Source organism: Rhinatrema bivittatum, chromosome 12 (assembly GCF_901001135.1).
Source record: "Rhinatrema bivittatum chromosome 12, aRhiBiv1.1, whole genome shotgun sequence".
Lineage (NCBI taxonomy): Eukaryota > Metazoa > Chordata > Amphibia > Gymnophiona > Rhinatrematidae > Rhinatrema > Rhinatrema bivittatum.
Window position 1 is genome coordinate 22580020 of NC_042626.1, and position 19613 is coordinate 22599632.

Genomic DNA, 19613 nt, shown 5'->3' on the forward strand with positions numbered 1-19613 from the left:
GGGCCTGACCTTCCAGCCTTGCTAGCCACTACCACTCCACTGCTACTGATCCAGTTGTTTTCTGGGGAGTTGGAGCCTGCATGCAGAGACTCTCTCTGCCCCCCCCCCCCTCCACCCTGACTATGAGTGCTGACTCTGCAGCAACCCTAGCTCCAATTCATTCGGAGAGCAGAAGCCTGTGCACAGGACTCAAACCTAGGTCTTTTGTAGGACAACATGCAGCGCTGCCACCAGACTGGCAATTATGGATTGTGACTTTGTGAGCAGAGCTGAAGCTGACATTTTGTGTTTTTGAGCAGTAAACGGAGGTCTCTAAGCCTAACATGCTCAGGACCACACAGTCGGTAAGCGGCTGTTGTGGGATTTTGTCCAGGCTTTTGGAAAATGCTACAATACAAACTAATCCACACCTTGTATGTGCTGTATCCCTCATTCATTTCCCACGACGGTTGCTGGCGTGTTTTGGATTGGTTATTCCTGTCAGAGCTCTTTGCGCAGGAGAGCTGTGATACTGGAAGCTAAAAAATCTGTTCCTTCCATTTGGCAGCCTTTTAATGCCCTCCCACCTCCTCTCGGAGAATCCACCAACCATAAAATCTACCTCCCTCGCCCACCCCACCATGCAGCAGCCAAAGAACCAGCCATATTGAAGCTTTAGAGGCAGAGCAGTATTTATAATCATATAGAAATAGGCCGCTATCTTTACAGCCCAAATAGAGACAAACGCACACACATACACACACGTGTACCAGCAAAATAATAAACCCAGCGCCTTGACAATGAGCAGAGAAGCTTGGCTCATGAACCCTCTCTTGTGCCTCATGGGGCTGAGTCTCTTCCTTTGGGGTAAGTCAGCATGGAAAACCTGCATGCACATCTGTACCACAGCTGGGCAGTCTGTAAACTACGCTTCCATTGTTTTCTCAGCGTTGCCAAAAATCTCAGCAGGGGGGGAGGCTAGAACATAATTTTCCATACACAGGCTAGGGACTCTCTATCGTTCGGCTTTTGTGTGGGTTAGTAAGGAGAAAAATATCAAGTGATCCAAGGAGGTTGAGGGGAGGGAGGCTGTTTAATCATGCAGGGCATTGCTTTTCTACCCGTGAGCTGCAGAGACCTCCTCGCTTCATTCATGTTGTGAGAATAAAATCAATCTGATGGGAAGCCCTTATGTATATTCTCCAATAGACAACGCAGTGCTCCAAGCCCAGCCCCTGCTGCTGTGATGGATGATGGAGCTGGAACAGGGCTGTGATGTGTCCCTGTAAGATCCCTCTCCCTTATGCTTCCCCCTCTTTATAATGTGGTGGGGACGGGGTAGGACCCTGGGGACAAAGGCAGCTCACAGCAGGAAACAAATCCTCTGCCGCTTCCGCTCTCTCCTAAGGGATGGGGAGCAGAGCCAGCTGCAGGCAGCCCCCTGCTTCCCTCCTTCCTCCCGCTGATTGTTCCTGCTGCAGCTCATCATATACACCTTGGGAAGAAAAGGGGGACAGTAGGACGGGAGAGAGCAGGAGATGGAGGGATAGATGACTTGGAGAGCATGAGAAGGGGCGAGAAGTGGGAGAGAGAGGGCTAGCAGGTGGAAAGAGATCAGGATAGACTGGGAGGGATAGGGGAAGGGGCAAGAGGTTGGGGGATAGAGAGGGCTGGGAGGGAGTGAAAGAAGAGTCAGCAGGCTGCAGGTATGAGGCACAACAAATGGGAGACAAGAAGATGGGATTGGGCATGATGGGGGGGGGGGGGGGGGGGGGGGGGGGGGAGAGAGAGATTGAAATGGGTGAGATACCATAGGGGGAGAGAGGACTGGAAAGGGTAAAGACTTGGTGAAAGAAAGGGCAGAGGTACTGGAGGGACAGTGAGGGCAGCTACAGCCTGGATCACAGGCAGGAAGAGCAGTGGGAACAGGCTACCCTTCCCCTGACACCTCCTATCTTGTTTTCTCCAACTGGCAATAGGAGGGGAGGAGTCCCTGTTCAAGTTCTTGTGAACAGAAGGTGCCTCCTGCTAGGCAGGACCCTCTATTACCAACACACAGGCCGATACAGTACAGTGCGCTCTGGCAGAGCGCACTGTTAACCTGCGTTTGGACGTGCGTTTTCGACGCGCTAGCTCTACCCCTTATTCAGTAAGGGGTAATAGCACGTCGAAAACACGCGTCCAACCCCCCCGAAACTAATAGCGCCCGCAACATGCAAATGCATGTTGATGGCCCTATTAGTTATTCCCGCGCGATTCACTAAGTAAAATGTGCAGCCAAGCCAACTGCTTTTCTGTATACCCTCCGACTTCATATCATGGCGATATGAAGTCGGAGGTACCAAAGAAAAAAAATAATTAAAAATAAAAAAAATAATCATTTAAAATCGGCTCGCGGGTTGAAAACCGGACGCTCAATTTTGCCGGCGTCCGGTTTCCGAACCCGTGGCTGTCAGCGGGTTTGAGAACCGATGCTGGCAAAATTGAGTGTCGGCTGTCAAACTCACAGCAGCCGCCGCTCCTGTCAAAAAAAAGAGGCGCTAGGGACGCGCTTGTGTCCCTAGCGCCTCTTTTTACTGTGGGCCCTCTTTTGAATACTGAATCGCGAGCGCCGGGAGAGCGGGAGCTCGCCCGCTCTCCTGCGACTTTTACTGAATCTGCCTGATAGGTTGAACAGAGGTAACAGCAAGGGGAAAGCACTGTTTGGGGGAGAGAGGGAGATGAGAGGGGAAAGCACTGTTTGGGGGAGAGAGGGAGATGAGAGGGGAAAGCACTGTTTGGGGGAGAGAGGGAGATGAGAGGGGAAAGCACTGTTTGGGGGAGAGAGGGAGATGAGAGGGGAAAGCACTGGGCAGGGTAGAGATGAGAATGTTGGGTCTGGGGTATTAGCACTGGGCAGGGGGGTATGTGAGTAAGGGGGGGAGAGAGGGGAAAGCACTGGGCAGGGTAGAGATGAGAATGTTGGGTCTGGGGTATTAGCACTGGGCAGGGGGTATGTGAGTAAGGGGGGGAGAGAGGGGAAAGCACTGGGCAGGGTAGAGATGAGAATGTTGGGTCTGGGGTATTAGCACTGGGCAGGGGGTATGTGAGTAAGGGGGGGAGAGAGGGGAAAGCACTGGGCAGGGTAGAGATGAGAATGTTGGGTCTGGGGTATTAGCACTGGGCAGGGGGTATGTGAGTATGTGGGAGAGAAGGAAGAGGGCATTGGGCAAGGGATGAGGTGAGAGCACTGGGAGGAGGGAGAGGGGGTGCGAGAACTTGGCCAGGGATGTAAGGCAGATGTAGGGAGAGACAGACTCGAAAGTTATAGGATAAAAATAGAAAAACAAAAGACGACAGGGGAAGACCACAGAATAATAGGAAAAAAAAATTAAATAAAGGAGTCTTCTTTCCAGGAGGAACCCACCTCTGTCAGAGTCCTCCTGACCCCCCTGCCATGTCCAGAAAACCTGGTGTGGAAAGGAAACCAAACACAAAAGTTATTAGGGACACACACGCACACCCCCTAAGCCTTCCTGTGCTTGGTAAAAGTAGGTAAAAAAGAAAAAAGGAAAGACATCTGTTTTCACGTATACCTCTGGTTTTGCAGCATTTGTTTAGTTATTTTATGTCCTTTAAAATAATTTTTTTAATTCCAGGTAGTGCTCTTTTCCCGGAGAAAACTGGAAGGGTGGCACGTTTTAAATGGCCAACAAAAACGCTGGTGTAGTCCCTGAGCTTTCCAGAGCTTGGACATCCCAAGAGGGGACCTGTGAGGTCTGGAAAGTTCAGGTTCTACCCCCATCTTTTGCGCTCCTCAAACGTGGCCACCGTGGATGAGCCTGACAGGTGCAGTCCCGAATTCCGCAGGAAGGGAGTTCACGCCGTTTCGTCCTGCCTTTAAATCGTTTCCCAGGGCCTGCTCTGATGATTCCCCACTCCCCGGGAGTGGCAGAAGTGCCTGCGTCAGCATTTTCCGCTTTTCGATTGATTAAGCTGGAAATAGGAGCAGCTCCCTGAAGAGAGGCGTGAGTGAGATTCCGCCGTCTGATGGGTAGGACATTAACCAGGCACTCCTGGGACTGAGGAGGACAGGTGGACGTTCTGTGCTCATTACCATCCAGGTACCTCGGGGCTACCATCCAGGTGATGCAGGCAGTAGAAACAGAGGGGGAAAAAATGAACAGAGCGACTCAATCGTCTTTGAAGGACACCTATGTATGCAGCTGCTTCCTGGATCACATTGCACTGTAGACAACAGAAACAGTCACTGTATATGGAGTGCTGTACAGTAGAGTATAGGACAGTTCCTTTTTTCTAGGAAGAAACATGCTGGTATTCAGATGCAGTATGGTTCTTGTGGTAGTGGGGAAGAGGTGAAACAGGGCAGCCACCCGAGACTCAGTGCTTTGCGTGGCCCCATACTCCTGCAACCAGCCACAGAGTTCAGTCATAGCCAGCCCTCCCCCATTTCCCACCAGCAGGAGGCATAAAAGAGCAGCACCCTTACCTCCTGACCTCATCATGGCATAGGAAGAGCATCTATGGGGGTGGGGGGAAGGGAGAAAAGCACTAGTGGGAGGGAGGACGACTTTTCTCTCTTTTGCTCCTACCCCTCCCCCCAACACACACACACACACACACACACACACACACACACACTCTGCTGTCTTCCTATCTCCCCTCTCCACCTCCCATGCTTTTTTTCTGCTGAGTAAGATTTGGGGCACTGGCCCATAGGATTGGGGCATGAAACCCATTTCCATGCTGCGGTAGGGAATAGGAGAGGAGGGGGTGAGGCAGGAGGGGGCAAAGATGAGAAGAGCTACTTTGTTCCCTATTCCAGCTCTTCCCTTCCTATCATTTCCCAGGGATTAATGCAAGTTGGAGAAAAGGTGTCTGAACTAGGTACCTGCATGTATCATAAGAACATAAGAAATTGCCATGCTGGGTCAGACCAAGGGTCCATCAAGCCCAGCATCCTGTTTCCAACAGAGGCCAAAACCAGGCCACAAGAACCTGGCAATTACCCAAACACCAAGAATATCCTATTATACTGATGCAATTAATAGCATCCCTAAGTAAACTTGATTAATAGCAGTTAATGGACTTCTTCTCCAAGAACGTATCCAATCCTTTTTTCAACCCAGCTACACTAACTGCACTAACCACATCCTCTGGCAACAAATTCCAGAGCTTAATAGTGCGGTGAGTGAAAAAGAATTTTCTCCGATTAGTTTTAAATGTGCTACTTGCTAACTTCATGGAATGCCCACTAATCCTTCTATTATCCGAAAGTGTAAATAACCAATTCACATCTACAAGACCTCTCATGATCTTAAAGACCTCTATCATATCCCCCCTCAGCCGTCTCTTCTCCAAGCTGAATAGTCTTAACCTCTTTAGTCTTTCCTCATAGGGGAGCTGTTCCATCCCCTTTATCATTTTGGTTGCCCTTCTCTGTATCTTCTCCATCGCAACTATATCTTTTTTGAGATGTAGCGACCAGAATTGTACACAGAATTCAAGGTGCGGTCTCACCATGGAGTGATATAGAGGCATTATGACATTTTCCGTTTTATTCACAATTCTCTTCCTAATAATTCCTAACATTCTGTTTGCTTTTTTGACTGACACAGCACACTGAGCCCACGATCTCACTGTATTATCCACTATAATGCCTAGATCTTTTTCCTGGGCGGTAGCTCCTAATATGGAACCTAACATTGTGTAACTACAGCAAGGGTTATTTTTCCCTATATGCAACACCTTGCACTTGTCCACATTAAATTTCATCTGCCATTTGGATGCCCAATCTTCCAGTATTGCAAGGTCCTCCTGTAATGTATCACAGTCTGCTTGTGATTTAACTACTCTGAATAATTTTGTATCATCCGCAAATTTGATAACCTCACTTGTCGTATTCCTTTCCAGATCATTTATATATCAGCATAAAAAATTCCTGGGATAGGGGATATTATTTATTTATGAACATTTGGTATTCTGCCGTTTGGTCTCAAGGCAGATTACAACAAATTTAAATGAACAGAGGTAACAGAACACTTTGCAGTCTAATCAGAATTTGCAAGTAATGAAGCACTGGGATCCAATATAGGAAATCCTGTTTGTGAATAGCTTCAAGACCCAGCTGTGTCCCTGTTGTGTATAACTAGGGATTCTCATTTTTTATTTTCATCTTATTTTCCCTGGGAATTTATCAGTGTTGATTATAACCAACAAAAATGGCTAAAAATACAGTGGAGGGAAAAAGACTCTTCCCCCCCCCCCCCCCCCCCCTACAGATGTTCTCCTGTTTTTGTTGATTATAATAAACACTGCTAAATTCCCAGGGAAAATAAAATAAAAAGTGAAAGTGAAGCTCCTTATGCATAGCACAGTCTTTGTTCAGGAAGGTGGGTCGAAGATGTGGATCTTAGGGGAAGGCCTGACTGTAAAGCCATGCCCTAGTGTTGGGTTTTTTTTTTCCCCTGAATTTAAGCTAGCCTGCCTCCAAGTGCAGGGTTTGTGATATCTTCTTCCAAGGTTTTGGTGCATAACAGCTGAAAGCACACAGTCTGGTGCAGAACAAACTGGCAGCGATCAGGGGAGGAGAGGAAAGAAGAGCCATGTTGGTGGATTGGAGTTCCCTCGAGGGGGCCAGCAGTTGGGAGAGGTATTCAGGGGCCTATTTATTCTTTCATTTGCAGTTTTACATTTTATTCTGCTTTCTATTGGGAGCCAGTGAAGTTGATGTAGAATAGGCCTGATATGATCAGTTCCTTTTGCAACCCCCAAAATTCCCACAGCGATACTTTGTAAGAGCTGGGGGCCACTTCAAACTAGTATTGTTTGTGAGATGCCGTTGAATAAGAAATTGCAATAATCGATTCTGCTGGTGATTAATGCATGGAAGACAGTAACAAGATTGCATTTATCAAGGAAATTACGTAGTTGGCAGATCTGACTCAGATACATGAAGGGAGACCTTACGACTTTTGATATTTGGGGTACCATTGTGAGATTTCGGTAAAATTGAGCCCCTAGACATCTTACCGACTCCTTAAGATATAATATCTGCTGGTGAGGGAAGTGATTTTAGGGGGGTGACCTTGGTGGCCAGTGGAGTTCCAATTTAGATGGATTTAGTCTGAGTTTGTATTTATGAATCCATTGGGCTACATCTCTAAGTCAGTTATTGAAATTGGTAATGCATAAAGTTTCTTCAGATCCCATTTTGATCCAGAGTTGGATGTCATCCAGAAATAGGTGGCAAACAATATTGAAGGAATGGATGACGTTGCAGATAGGATGCATGTAAATGTTGAAAATTATCGGGGAGAAGACCAAGCCCTGAGGCACTCCATAGGTAAGCTCGCTGTGCGGGAAGTGCGACCAAAATGATAAGAGGCATGGAACGGCTGCCCTATGAGGATAGGCTAAGGAAGTTAGGGCTGTTCAGTTTGGAGAAGAGATGACTGAGGGGGGCTATGTTAGAGGTCTACAAAATTAGGAAAGGACTTGAACAAGTTAATGTAAATCAGTTATTTATTCTCTCAGATAATAGAAGGACTAGGGGGCAATTATGAAGTTAGCAAAAAGCTCATTTAAAACATCAAAGAAAATTATTTTTCACTCAGCTCAAAGATAAGCTCTGGAATTCATTGCCAGAGGATGTGGTGATGGCAATGAATGGGTTTAAACAAGATTTTGAATAAGTTCCTAGAGGAAAAATCCATAAACTGCTATTAATTAATAAGCAATAGTAGCTTGAGATTTATTTAATGTTTGGGAGCTTGCCAGGTACTTGTGACTTGAATTGGCCACTGTTGGAAACAGGATACTGGGCTTGATGGACCCTTGGTCAGACCCAGTATGGCATATCTTATGTTCTTATGGTTTGTTGGCCCACATAATTGATTGCATTCTGTTGGCAAGAAATTATTCAAACCACTTTAGGGCAATGCCATTGATGCCAATGTCCTTGAGTCACTGAATCAAGAGATGGTGATCAACCATATCGAAGGCATCTGAGAGATCAAGTAGAACAATGGGGGAATCACCACCTTGATCTGCAGAGAGGTGGATACTGTTTGCGATGGCCAGCAAAATCTATTGTTTTCCATGATCTTTCCTGAACCCCCAGATTAATACCAATATAAAATATTGTACTCTTCTAGGAAATATAAAAGTTGAAGGTAAACTACTTTTTCCACCACCTTCGATAAGAAGGGGAGATTGGAGACTAGGTGATAGTTGTCAATTGTTTTAGGATCAGCACCAGGTTTTGTTTAGGATGGGTTTGATAACAGCCTTTTTGAGCGAGCTGGGTAGCAAGCCTTGGGTTAGAATGGCATTTATTATATCGGTTAGCTAGGGGGCTGTCATTTTTCAGGTGACAGATGAATCTTGGGGAAATCGGATCTAATGGGCTTCCAGGCTGATTGATTCATTGGAAGATCATTATTTCTTCTCGTGGCGTGATTGTCCTGAATCGGATGAGATCAAGTTTGGAGGGAGTTGAATAGAATTTGCCTGAGTGATTGTTGCATTAATGGGTTGGTGGTGCCAGGGGTGTGTGAGGTAGAAGAGGTGGTGGGATGAAAGAAGGAACAAATAGCTTGTATTTTTCCAATGAAGAATTTGGCAAAGTCTTCAACTGTGTGACCCTTTGTATTGGTAGGGGTTTGAGTTTGCAGTTTGGAAAGTTTCTGAACCAGGTCAAAAAGTTTACTTGGGTAGTTCATGGATAGTTCTAATTGTTTGGAAATGTAATCATTTTTGGCTTGTTGGATGGCAGCTTGTATTTTTTTGGAGTGTTCTTTGCAGAGACAAAGATTGATATCAGTTTTATGTTTCCACCATGCCTGTTCGAGTTGTTAGGATTGTAGTAGGGAAGATGGATATGTCAGACCGGTATTCTGGGTTGGATTTTGAATCCTCTTACTGACAGGATTGGAAAGGACTGTAGGCATAACCATACCAGAACAGCAGTATGCTGTGTCTTATTGTCACAACATGAGGTAGTGAGCCCTTGTGCCGCTATTAAGTTTGCACAGCCTATCTTATGTAAGATAGGCCTTAACAGGTGATGGCTGATGTGCCACAGAAATAAGGCTTCTGCCAACCACTTCTCCCTGGGTTAAGCCCACAGGTTCTGGCAGCCAGCAGCACTTTCCTGGCCTGATGTGAAGGTGGTGCCTATAGGCTGGGTTAGTGGTTGAGCAGAGGTTGAGGCAGGCAAATGAGCAGAGTGAAGTTGAGGTTCTGTCTAAAGTCAGGGCAGGCTGAGGGCATTTGAGGCCAAAGTCCAATCCAAGGTCAAGGCAGGCAGAAGGCAAAGGTAAACTCCAAGTCCAGTCCGAGGTCAAGACTGAGAGACAAGCTAAAGGGAGAGCACGAGGACACAGTCAAGGAGGAAGGCAGGAATGAGGCAATATATGGGCGAAATCTGCAGGAACCAGGAGCAAGACAATACAGAGACAAACCAGGACCAGGCAGAAACACACAGGCAAGGAGGCAGGAATGAGTGGGAATGCTGGAATGCAGGAGACCTGTTGCGAAGGCATCAGAGAAGGGTACTGCTGGCATTTAAATCCCCCCTGTAATGATATCATCTAATGGCACTGTGACAAGTTTTCCCACCATGGAGCCTAGAAAAGGAGGCAGTGTGTGTGCCCATGCCTAGGGGGCCATGCTGTATTGGCATCGGGATCATCTGCAGGGAAGATATAATCGGTTTCTGCTATAGCAAAGTCTGCCTCCCTCTTGCTACTGATTACTTCAGTCTTAAGAGAGGGTGAAGGGGAAAAACAGCATCACAGATGGTCAGGCCCAGATTTAGGCACAGGCAACATAGGCAACTGTGTAGGAGGATCCTGCTTCTGCTTGCTTTAGGGCACAGCTTCAAAGGGGCGCTATCATGGCACTCTGCCTATAGGCACCGAGATCTTAAATCTAGCCCTGCAGATCTGGAGGTTCCCCAGATCTCAATGGAAAACATTCTCCTGGAGAATGGAAATGGACAGACAGGTCTACAAATGGTTATAATTTATGCCCTGAACATTTAATCTGATTATTTAAATATTAAAAACAAACAAACAGTAATCTCTCTTTATCCCTCCTGTATGCTAATCACAAAAAGTAAATCAGTGAGTTAGAATGAAGGGACAGAGGAAGTGAAGACACCTAGATGTAATGCGTAGGGATAGTAACTAGTACCCTACATAAAATGGATGCTGGCAGGTGATATATATGAATTTGCTATGCTTAAAAGAGAACAGTATAATTACATCCATAAGATCACATTTCCTTGTATATTGTGAAGAAAATGATAGCCATAATAAAGCTTAGACACACAGTAAAATAAATAATTACAGTTTTATTGTTGCTCTTAGAAACAGTTACAGTTGTAGTATGTGAAGCTGTTTTTTGCCTATATAATTTGAAGAGACATTATAGTGGACAGATACGAAAGCCCTACTAGCAAACAGCAATGTTAGAAATATCTGCATGTATGTGCCTTCCTTCATGTATCTGTTGGGCCCCTTTGCATAGTCCCTGCAGCCTACAGATAAGAAAATGCCTTGAACTCTCATAGTTAAATAACAGAAAACTGCTTTTGCATATTACTTTGAAACACTTATGTAGAAATGCTTTCCTTTAGTATGTAGAAACTTTGTAAACCAGAAAATGAGGAACTACATTTTGCTTTAGTGAAAGCAAAGACTCTTAACATGAAGCCCCTGGAATCAGATCTAGTGAGGTTCTCATTAACAGCAGCTTGATCTCAACATTTATGCAGATCACTCTTTTGAGGGTCAAAGAAAAGTTAGTTTCATTTTTATTTGGGAAGCTTTCCTGTGGATGACCACAAACTAATAAATAGACTTAATGGCCTCTTGTGCATGTAACACTCTCGGCTACCATTTCTCACCCATGTGTACAGGGTAAGCCCATAGAGCTGAGGTCCTCGGTTCTCCAAGCGTGAGATTCAGAGGGTGCATTGGGTTCCAAGGGCCTGGGGAGATCTGCTTTATGCCTACCTTGCCAGAGTCCGAAGACCACAAGGCTGATAAACTCTCAGGGTGAAAGGAGACCCCTACTCCTCCCAGCTATAGAACAGAAACTCAGAAAACATTTAGCTGCAAAACTAGGAGAAACTAAATCATAACATTATTTCTGTTAAGAAGGGGGGAAAGGAAGATGGAGATTACTCTGCACTCCCCACCCCCTCTCCATGGGGAAAGGAGAACCTCAGCCTCAAGCACTGAGAAGGTTAATTGCTGGGGTTATCTGCTAGGCCAATGCAATAAGACCTGCATGCAGCCACAACCCCTGTGTGCCCGATGCAGAATTCAAATGAGAATGAGATCGGAGCAGCAGAAAAAAAGGGGAGTGCAGGGGAGAAATGTGTGGTTTGGGCACTCAAATGTTTATTGCGTCAGGTGCATGGGCATCTAAATTGTGCGTTCATAACAAAAAAATGCACTTTTCAGGTTACATTATTGATTGATGTTGGAAAACGCATTTTGAAAACCATGCTTTCACCCACATGTGGTGGTGGGAGCCTGCAGGTTATATAAAGCGTGCAGGAGACAAAGCCTTAATTTACTGCTTCTCCAGTTTCCCTGACCAAGTCAGTGTGTATATATATATATATATATTTTACAGCAAATGTTATATATTTTTCTCTGTCTTGTTTTCTTGTAACTAGTTTAATAAGCGCTATTTAAAATATGTATTTTTAAATGGTTTAAAAAATGTGTCTTAGCAAACCTGGAGGAAATGTATAGCATGAGGACCTTTTCCTTTAAGAACAGTTTATACTCAGAACTTTGGAGCTTGGGACAAAGCAAAATGTTATGTAAATCCTATATTTCAGAGGATGTCATGAGGTCGAAGTTGTCTTGTTTGGTAGAGAGTTGGGCATTGGCTTGCTCATCTATATCAATAAAGTCCAGTTAACAATAAAGTTTCTTTCCTCCTTGATCTTGCCAAAAATCCCAGATATAGATTAAAGTGGCATCAAGGCAAGCAAAAAACAGTGGTTGGTTAAAATATTAGGGATGAGCATTCATCACATCCGTTTCAATGGATCCCAGCTTACTTTGCCGACTTTTAATACACGCGGGAAACGGAGAGCATGCGTGTAGTTTTAATAATGAGATACATGCATGCTCTCCACTTTCCCATGTGTACTAGAAAGTCAGCGAGCTACGCACGTACGCACCAAAAGGGATTTAATGAATGCACATCCCTATTAAATCTTTTGCTTTTGAGGATACCAATTAAAATCCTAACCTTTTCCTCATGCTTTACATTGCCTTCAGACACATTTTTAAAATCATTTTAAAACACATTTTTAAACATGCGCTTATTAAATTAGTTACAAGAAAACAAGGTGGAGAAAAATATATATTATTTGCTGTAAAATATGTATACGTTGACTTGATCAGGGAACTCGGAGAAGCAGTAAATTCCCATCAGGATGATACTAAGGAAGAGGACGCGTTTAACACAACACAGAGGAGCGATTTTTTTGTGTTTTATGAGCCCTCGATTGTGAGTTAACTTTACTCCACCTTCAGAGCTGGAGTTAAATTTCCGGCATTAAAAAAAAATGTGCGTTGGGCGTGCTGCCTTTGGACACACTTTTCTGCATCGGTTGGTAATAGCTAATGTCTTCATTTACATAGAATTTAAATGCGTTGGGTGCTATCCAGTAAGCGTTTGTTGGAGCATGCATGGTAGACGCGTTAATCTCCTACTGCATTGGCGGCTATTATTATATGCACGAAACTTGTGCTGCCCTGCAAGTAAAACCTTGGACTCGGCTTGTTGCATCAGCCTTTCAGACTGGAAGGCTTCTTTTTTTCAGTTTTAGCTGGGAATATTCTGTTGGATCCAAGGATATTCTTCATGTTGCTTTGATCTTGCATTTTTTTTAAAGTTAATTTGGGGTTTGCTTGGGGGAGGAAGTGGTTTTTAGTTCATTTGCTTTGGGGCTTTTGGCTAGGGGGTTTTGCTAGCAGATATCTTTGATTTAGAATAGGCTGGCATTTGCCGTTGTTTGCTTTTGCTTTTTTTGTCTTTGATTGCCATGTTTATATCTTATTATTATGCTTTGAGATGCTTTTATCGTGTCACTGTACGCTACCCTGTGCAGCCTGTGACTGAAAAAAGTGGTGATACATTTTTAAATTGAAATGAAATGAAATTATGAGGGTGCCACAGGACGTCTAGGGTGACAGTGGCCTTCTCTTTCTTTCCCCCTCTGTGGTATCCCTGCTGCCTTTCATCAAGGTCCACCTCTGCTGTGCTGCTTCTCTCAGGCCCCCAGCTCCTACCTCTTTTCTCCTCCCTCTAGTCCCAGGTTTTGCCTGTTTGCACAGGTTGCTGAAGATGTCAAGGCCTTATTCAAAAAAAGGAATAGCCCCAGTCTCTGCCTATGGAATATTACCCGTAACTGACTGATCCCTTCCCCAGGATCAGTAAACGCAGAGAGAGCTGCAAAACAACCTCTACAGTTCAAAGAAGAAAGCGAAGCGATTTTTCTCTAATTCTGTTGTATTTCTGCATACAGGTCTTGTTCTCGTGGATGTTTATAATATTTTAAGGCTGAATGCAAATAATAAAATAACAGCAGAGATCCCAAAGGAGCAGGCCAGAAAATAGCCCTACAATTTATGATGCCATCAGCGCTGCAACAGCTGGCTCCATCACGAGAGGGCGTGAGTCCAGTCCAGAATTAAACCTTCTTTTTTTTTTTTTTTTTTTTTGGTTAGTGCCTTGTGGGTGGAGTATGGAGATCACTGCTCCAGCAAGTGTCCAGGCAATAAACGGGACAGATATTCGCCTCAGCTGCACCTTCCTGTCCTGCTACAAGGTGAATCACAAGCAGTTCTCCATGAACTGGACGTACAGGGAGTGCGAGAACTGCACTGAGGAGACGGTGAGTGCCTGGCACCTTCAGCCACTGGTGAAACGCCCCCCCCCCCCCCCGGGCGGGAGGTTGGGAGGCGGACAGAAGCGGATTACCCGAACTGGGAGGAGCCAGAGAAACAGACCACCAAGACAGACAGACTGCCACGTGTACACCATCCGCCCGCTTTTCCTGTTTCATTGATACACTAGCACGTCCCTAGCGCCTCCTTTTTGACAGAAGCGGCGGCTGTCAGCGGGTTTGACAGCCGACGCTCAATTTTTCCGGCGTCGGTTCTCGAGCCCGCTGACAGCCACGGGTTCAGAAAACGGATGCTGGAAAAAGTGAGCGTCCGTCTTCCAACCTGCGGGCACATTTAAAATTTTTTTTTATTTTTTTACTTTTTTTTACCTTTCGGGACCTCCGACTTAATATCACTATGATATTAAGTCAGAGGGTGTACAGAAAAGCAGTTTTTTCTGCTTTTCTGTACACTTTCCCGGTACCGGTCGAAATTAAAATGTGCGGCTTCGCTGCACATTTTGCTTTCTGTATCACACGGGAATGACTAATAGGCCCTTCAACATGCATTTGCATGTTGCGGGCGCTATTAGTTTTGGGGGGGGGGGGTTGGCCGCGCATTTTCGGGACCAGCTAATATGCACTGACGAAAGATACAGGACGAGCTAATATGCACTGACGAAAGATTCAGTCCCTGCTCCTCAAGTGGTCCTTACAAAATAAATCCTTACAAGGAGAAATTTAGATTAAGATCAAGAGACTCGTTCTTTCCAGTCCTGATGATAAGATCTGGGAATAGGCTGCAGTCGGATTGGAGGGAATTTCGAAGCGGAACCCGACGATAAACTGGGCAGTATTTTCTGTCAATATTAATGAGTGCTGGAAGGGCCTGGGATGCTCAGAAGGATGGAAACGCAGCGCACACACACGCCGTACATTCAGTCTATGCGCTGCCACTTAATCTCTCTCCTTCTCTCCCTCACACGCTCCACTTTTTGTCACACCCTTGTTTTCCCATCCTCCTCTTTTCTGCCCTCCCTCCGTTCTACCCCTGCAAGCTTTCCTGACCTCCCCATCCCATCCCCCACCGCTCTCTTCCCTTTCCCTGTCCGCACTGCAGTTTTTCACTTTTCAGCAAAAGTTCATTAACCTGAAGCTGGATCGCTTTAAGGAACGCATGGAGTTCTCAGGAAACCTCAACAAGAACGACTTGTCCATCACTCTCCAGGATGTGAAGCTCGACGACGAAGGGATATACACCTGCTATGTCATGAACCTTCCTGACCGCTACAGGGACCACAAGAAGATCCTGCTGCAGGTCCTCACAGAAGGTAGGAAAACCAGGGGAAAGCCTACATTATCCCAAACCTTCTCATTTCACGGCTCTCTCACACCGCAGCCCCTTATCGCTCAGTTCTTCCACCACATATTGTCATGATTTCATTGCTTCAAAGTACCTCGCGCCCCTTCCCTCATAACTTGTTTTAACTCAGCCTGCTAATTTTGTCCCCATTACCCCATAATCCTGTTGCTCCATAACTTTGATTACAGCATCAGCTTGGATGCCCTTGGATTGCCAAGGTGTTTTTGGATGCAGAATTGCTTTGCTGGGTACACGGGATAGTAATGGGGTACAGCAGGGATACTCTCATAATGCTATTACTTCTCAGGGCACAGTGGTGGTGGAAGGCAAAGGTCCTTTCCTACGCAGTTACTTGTTGGGATCCATTGAGATTTATGGGGTGCAGGAGTGCTGTCAATGCAGCGTTACTCCTCGGGGGATGCTGATGGTTGTGGGGTGCAGGGCTGCTTTCATGTGCAATAACTCCTAGGAGTCCAGTGATGGTCGTGGGGTACGGGGAAAGTGCTGGGTAGATCTCACCTCCATGATTCTCCCCAGCGCCCCCGGAGCGGGATTCCACAGTCGCTGTGATTGTCGGGGCTTCGGTCGGGGGCTTTCTTGCCGTAGTCATCCTTGTCCTGATGATTGTGAAGTGCGTCCGGAGGAAAAAACAGGGGCTGAACGCTGAAGATCAGAAGACAGAGGAGGAAGGGAAAACAGATGGTGAGGGAAGTCCAGAAGAGGGGGCAAAGTAAGTAAAGCTCAACTTCACGTCTCCCCCTGAGCGTGGTCTCCCACCCTAAAACCAGCAATTTCCTCTTCCTCCACATCCCTGCCCTTGGCACTTCTCTCTTCTTCTCCTTCTTCCTCTATCCCCAATCTTTCCGTCACCCTTTAACCCCTATCATCTTCCTCTTTATTTCCTTTTTACACATAGATGCAGGTGGAATGTATGCAAAACCCATGGAAAGATTGTTTTCTTTTTTCCCAGGGAGACTTTGAGGAAATACCTTTTTTCAAGCTTTAAGAGTCCAGGCTGGGATCCCTCTGCAGGTTTCTGCTTATAATTAAATTCCTCAGTACTGGAAATGAGGAAAGGACGATAAGGTGCATGGACAGCAGGAGGAGGGGGCACATATAGAGAGGACTGGGGCTTCCTTTAGGTAAACTGGGTGGTCGCACAGAGCCACAAGATTTTCGGGGTGGCAAAGTTCTGCCAGTCTGAGGTCTGGAGGAGCTGTTCCAGAGCCCGTACCGTCAGAGAAGGGAGACCCGTGCTGGAGCCACTGCCACCAGTATTTGTGTGTGTGTGTGTGTGTGTGTGTGTGTGTAAGTGTGTGTAAGTGTGTGTGTGTATGTGTGTGTAAGTGTGTGTGTGTATGTGTGTAAGTGTGTATGTAAGTGTGTGTGTAAGTGTGTATGTGTGTGTGTGTGTGTGTGGAGAGGGAGGAGGTGAATTATCAAAGCTTTTCCTAGGGCTCTGAATATGCTTGCACCAGCCCTGCAGCCCTCGCTGTATCCTGAGGAGAATAGTCGGGGGTCCCGCTGGTTGACAAGCTGTACCTGCTCCCACGCATGCCTGACACCTGATTAGATGCTGCTCTCTGCTTCCCTTTGCACTGCCCTTCTGCTCGTTCACCACAGCCCTTTCCAACTCTTGTTTCTCAGGCTCCAGTAACACGAGTGCGAGCCCGTGAGGGAAGCCACACGTGCAGGTGCCTCACACTCATGGGACACAGACAAGATCGTATGCTGCTGCTTCAGAAGACGCGTCCCAGTCTGGGTTGCCACACTTTCACGATTTCTAAACAGTGTTTGTCTTTGATTTAAGCTGTGAGGTCCCTATGGGCTCGGCCGGAACCCCAGAGCACTGGCCGGAAACTGATGAAAGGGAGAGGCTGAGGCCAGGGGAAGGGCAGTGGGCTATGAAAATGCTGAAAAATATCCCTCCACCTGCAACTATACAGACATATTTTTCTCAGCATGTTCATGTAATCTTGGAACTGCCTTGTAGATTTGCTTAATATTTACTTTCCATAGAGTGCTGTAGCATCTGTAAAAATAAACCACATTGCTCGAAGGTCCTTCAGCTAAAGAGCTTCCATTTTTAAATGTGAACACAGGGAAGTGACGTGATTTCACGCTCAGGCATGAGAGGAGGAATGGAAGAGAAGTCCCAGTGCTCCCATGCACACCTGTTTCAGCCTTGCCTTCCTGTACCTGGCTCTATGTCCTGGGTTTTGCGTGACAGACTCAGGAATGAGATTAAAATGACCCATATAATCTGTAGTCAGTCTCCAATGCAACCCAGTCTTTCTGAATGGGCAGAGGGAAGAAACTGCTGCTCGGACTGGCAACTGGGATTAAAGCTTCTTTATGTATTTCTTTAAAAATGTTTGAGGTGGTTTACAATAAATACATTCATAAGATTATACAATAACATAATTTTTGAGAGGCACCGTGATTGTGTGGGTCATTCTGTGAGGGCAGCCGGTCGCATCCATTCTTCGAATTGGCATGCCCTTAAGAGGGACACAGCTGGCTCAGCTCCCTGAGCCCAATCCCCCAATAACTCAGGATCACATGGTGATCACCCCATGCTGTCTTTTGGTGACTAAGGTGTGCCCCCTCCCCTCCCCCCCCCCCACGACTTCCGCATTGTATCCCACACTGTACTGATGGCCGAGTCCATGGGGACCTGGGGGCTCTGAACAATGTCACCTCCATTTCTCTCTCTCTTGCATGCTTTTTCACATGGAGCACTGGAGAGGACAGAGTGATGCCGCACTGCCATCTGTAACTCTCCAGTGGACCTGTCCTTCTGCAGAGTCAAGCTCTATAATCTGTACCTGTGCCAAAATAGCTTTTTAGGGTCTGTTACAGTGGTCTCAAGATTGTCCTACACACTCCACAGCCAGTCGAGGTTTCAGAATGACCACTGTCCATATGCATGGGATGATATATGTATATACTAGGGGTCCAATGTATATCATGCATATTCATTGTGGATATCCTGAAAACTCAGCTAGCTCTGGGGTGAAAAGAATAGGTTTGGGAACGCCTGGTTGGCTGTTACAGACAGTATGAGTTATCACTGATTTCTGGACAGTCCTGCTACTAGAGCTCCCATCCCATAGTATTCTGGGATATGGAGCACTGTTTACTTGCATTTCAACCATCATACACAATCTCTCTCCTTGGTTCTTCCCATTTAGTTCTCATCACAGAGCCATCATGCTGAGCTAAAGTGACCAGATAGCTTCATGTAATAAGAGACAGACTCAGCCAGGCCTGGTTTTTAATGTAATCCATCTATAAATAGTTCCACTTTCTCTAAGAACAGCAGCGCTACAAGTCCAGAAATGTAATGAGGTTAATATGGAACTCCCATTATGCTAGCCCTCTCCCCTTGCTTTCTTCTGCTTAAGTCCTCGGGTGGTTTGGTTGCACAGTAATCATATGAAACAGAGATCAAAGTTCCTATTAGGGGGCGCAGCAGCCTGTTCTGCAGATTGAAGGTGGTGGGTATTTGGGCAAGTGTCTGCAGAAAGACAAGGCAGTGAGATATAGATAAGCAGCATCCTGAGGAGAGACCTCGGGGATCATGTCTATTGTTCTCAAGGAGCACAACAGTGTGATAAGGCAGTGGCTAGAGCCAATGGTGAATAGGGAGAAGCATAACCAGCAGGTGCTAATGTTTTTGTACAGGTCATTGGTAAGACTTTGTCCAGAATATAGTGTCCAATATATAGACCCTTAAGTCTCATCTCATAAAGCTTTTGGTGCTTTATGGAATGGGTGGAAAATGCATGAAACAGCCTTCCAGTAAGGAATTCAGGAGAAACCAGAATAAACTCAAATGATGCCATGTTGCAAAGGCGTGAAGGAGTAAAGTGAAAATCAGAGATAAACGGGGCTCTGTGGCAGCAGGAATGAAAATGGGCAGTCTAGATGGGCCTTATGGTCCTCATCTGCAGTCACACCCACAACTGGACCCGTATGGCCAGCTATTACGTTCGTTGGGCATTAGATGGGGAGGAGTGCTCTAAAGCACAAACTCTTGGTGGGGAAAGGAATAAGGATTGTATTGCTTCAGTGCCTCACCTCACATCTTGCATTTTACTGCAGATAGAAGTTTATAAAATCATGAGTGAGGTGGAACAGGTAAATAAAGGATTTATGTATCCTCTCAAATAATACTAAAACAAGGGGACACGTCATGAAACTAACGACCAGCAGACTGAAAACTAATAGCAGAAAGTACTTTTTCATTCATAGCACTCTCAAGCTATGGAATCTGTTGCCAGAAGACGTGATCAAGGAGATTAGCATAGCGGGGTTTAAAAGAGGTTTGGATGCGTTCCTGGAGGA

General features: G+C 45.9%; 1 protein-coding gene across 2 annotated transcripts; it reads left to right on the forward strand.

Annotated features, from left to right (window-relative positions):
- The first annotated feature begins 606 nt into the window (after window positions 1-606).
- On the forward strand, window positions 607-17687 carry SCN2B (sodium voltage-gated channel beta subunit 2). 2 transcript variants are annotated; one of them, XM_029573097.1, is made up of 5 exons: window positions 608-846; window positions 13743-13909; window positions 15021-15231; window positions 15801-15993; window positions 16911-17687. In XM_029573097.1, the coding sequence occupies exons 1-5, from the start codon at window positions 780-782 to the stop codon at window positions 16918-16920; spliced, it is 648 nt and encodes a 215-aa protein (XP_029428957.1). In that variant the 5' UTR covers window positions 608-779; the 3' UTR covers window positions 16921-17687. The 2 variants fall into 2 exon arrangements, with proteins under 2 accessions (XP_029428959.1, XP_029428957.1); XM_029573099.1 differs by lacking the exon at window positions 16911-17687 and having other exon boundaries at window positions 607-846; window positions 15801-15997.
- Window positions 17688-19613: the final 1926 nt, after the last annotated feature.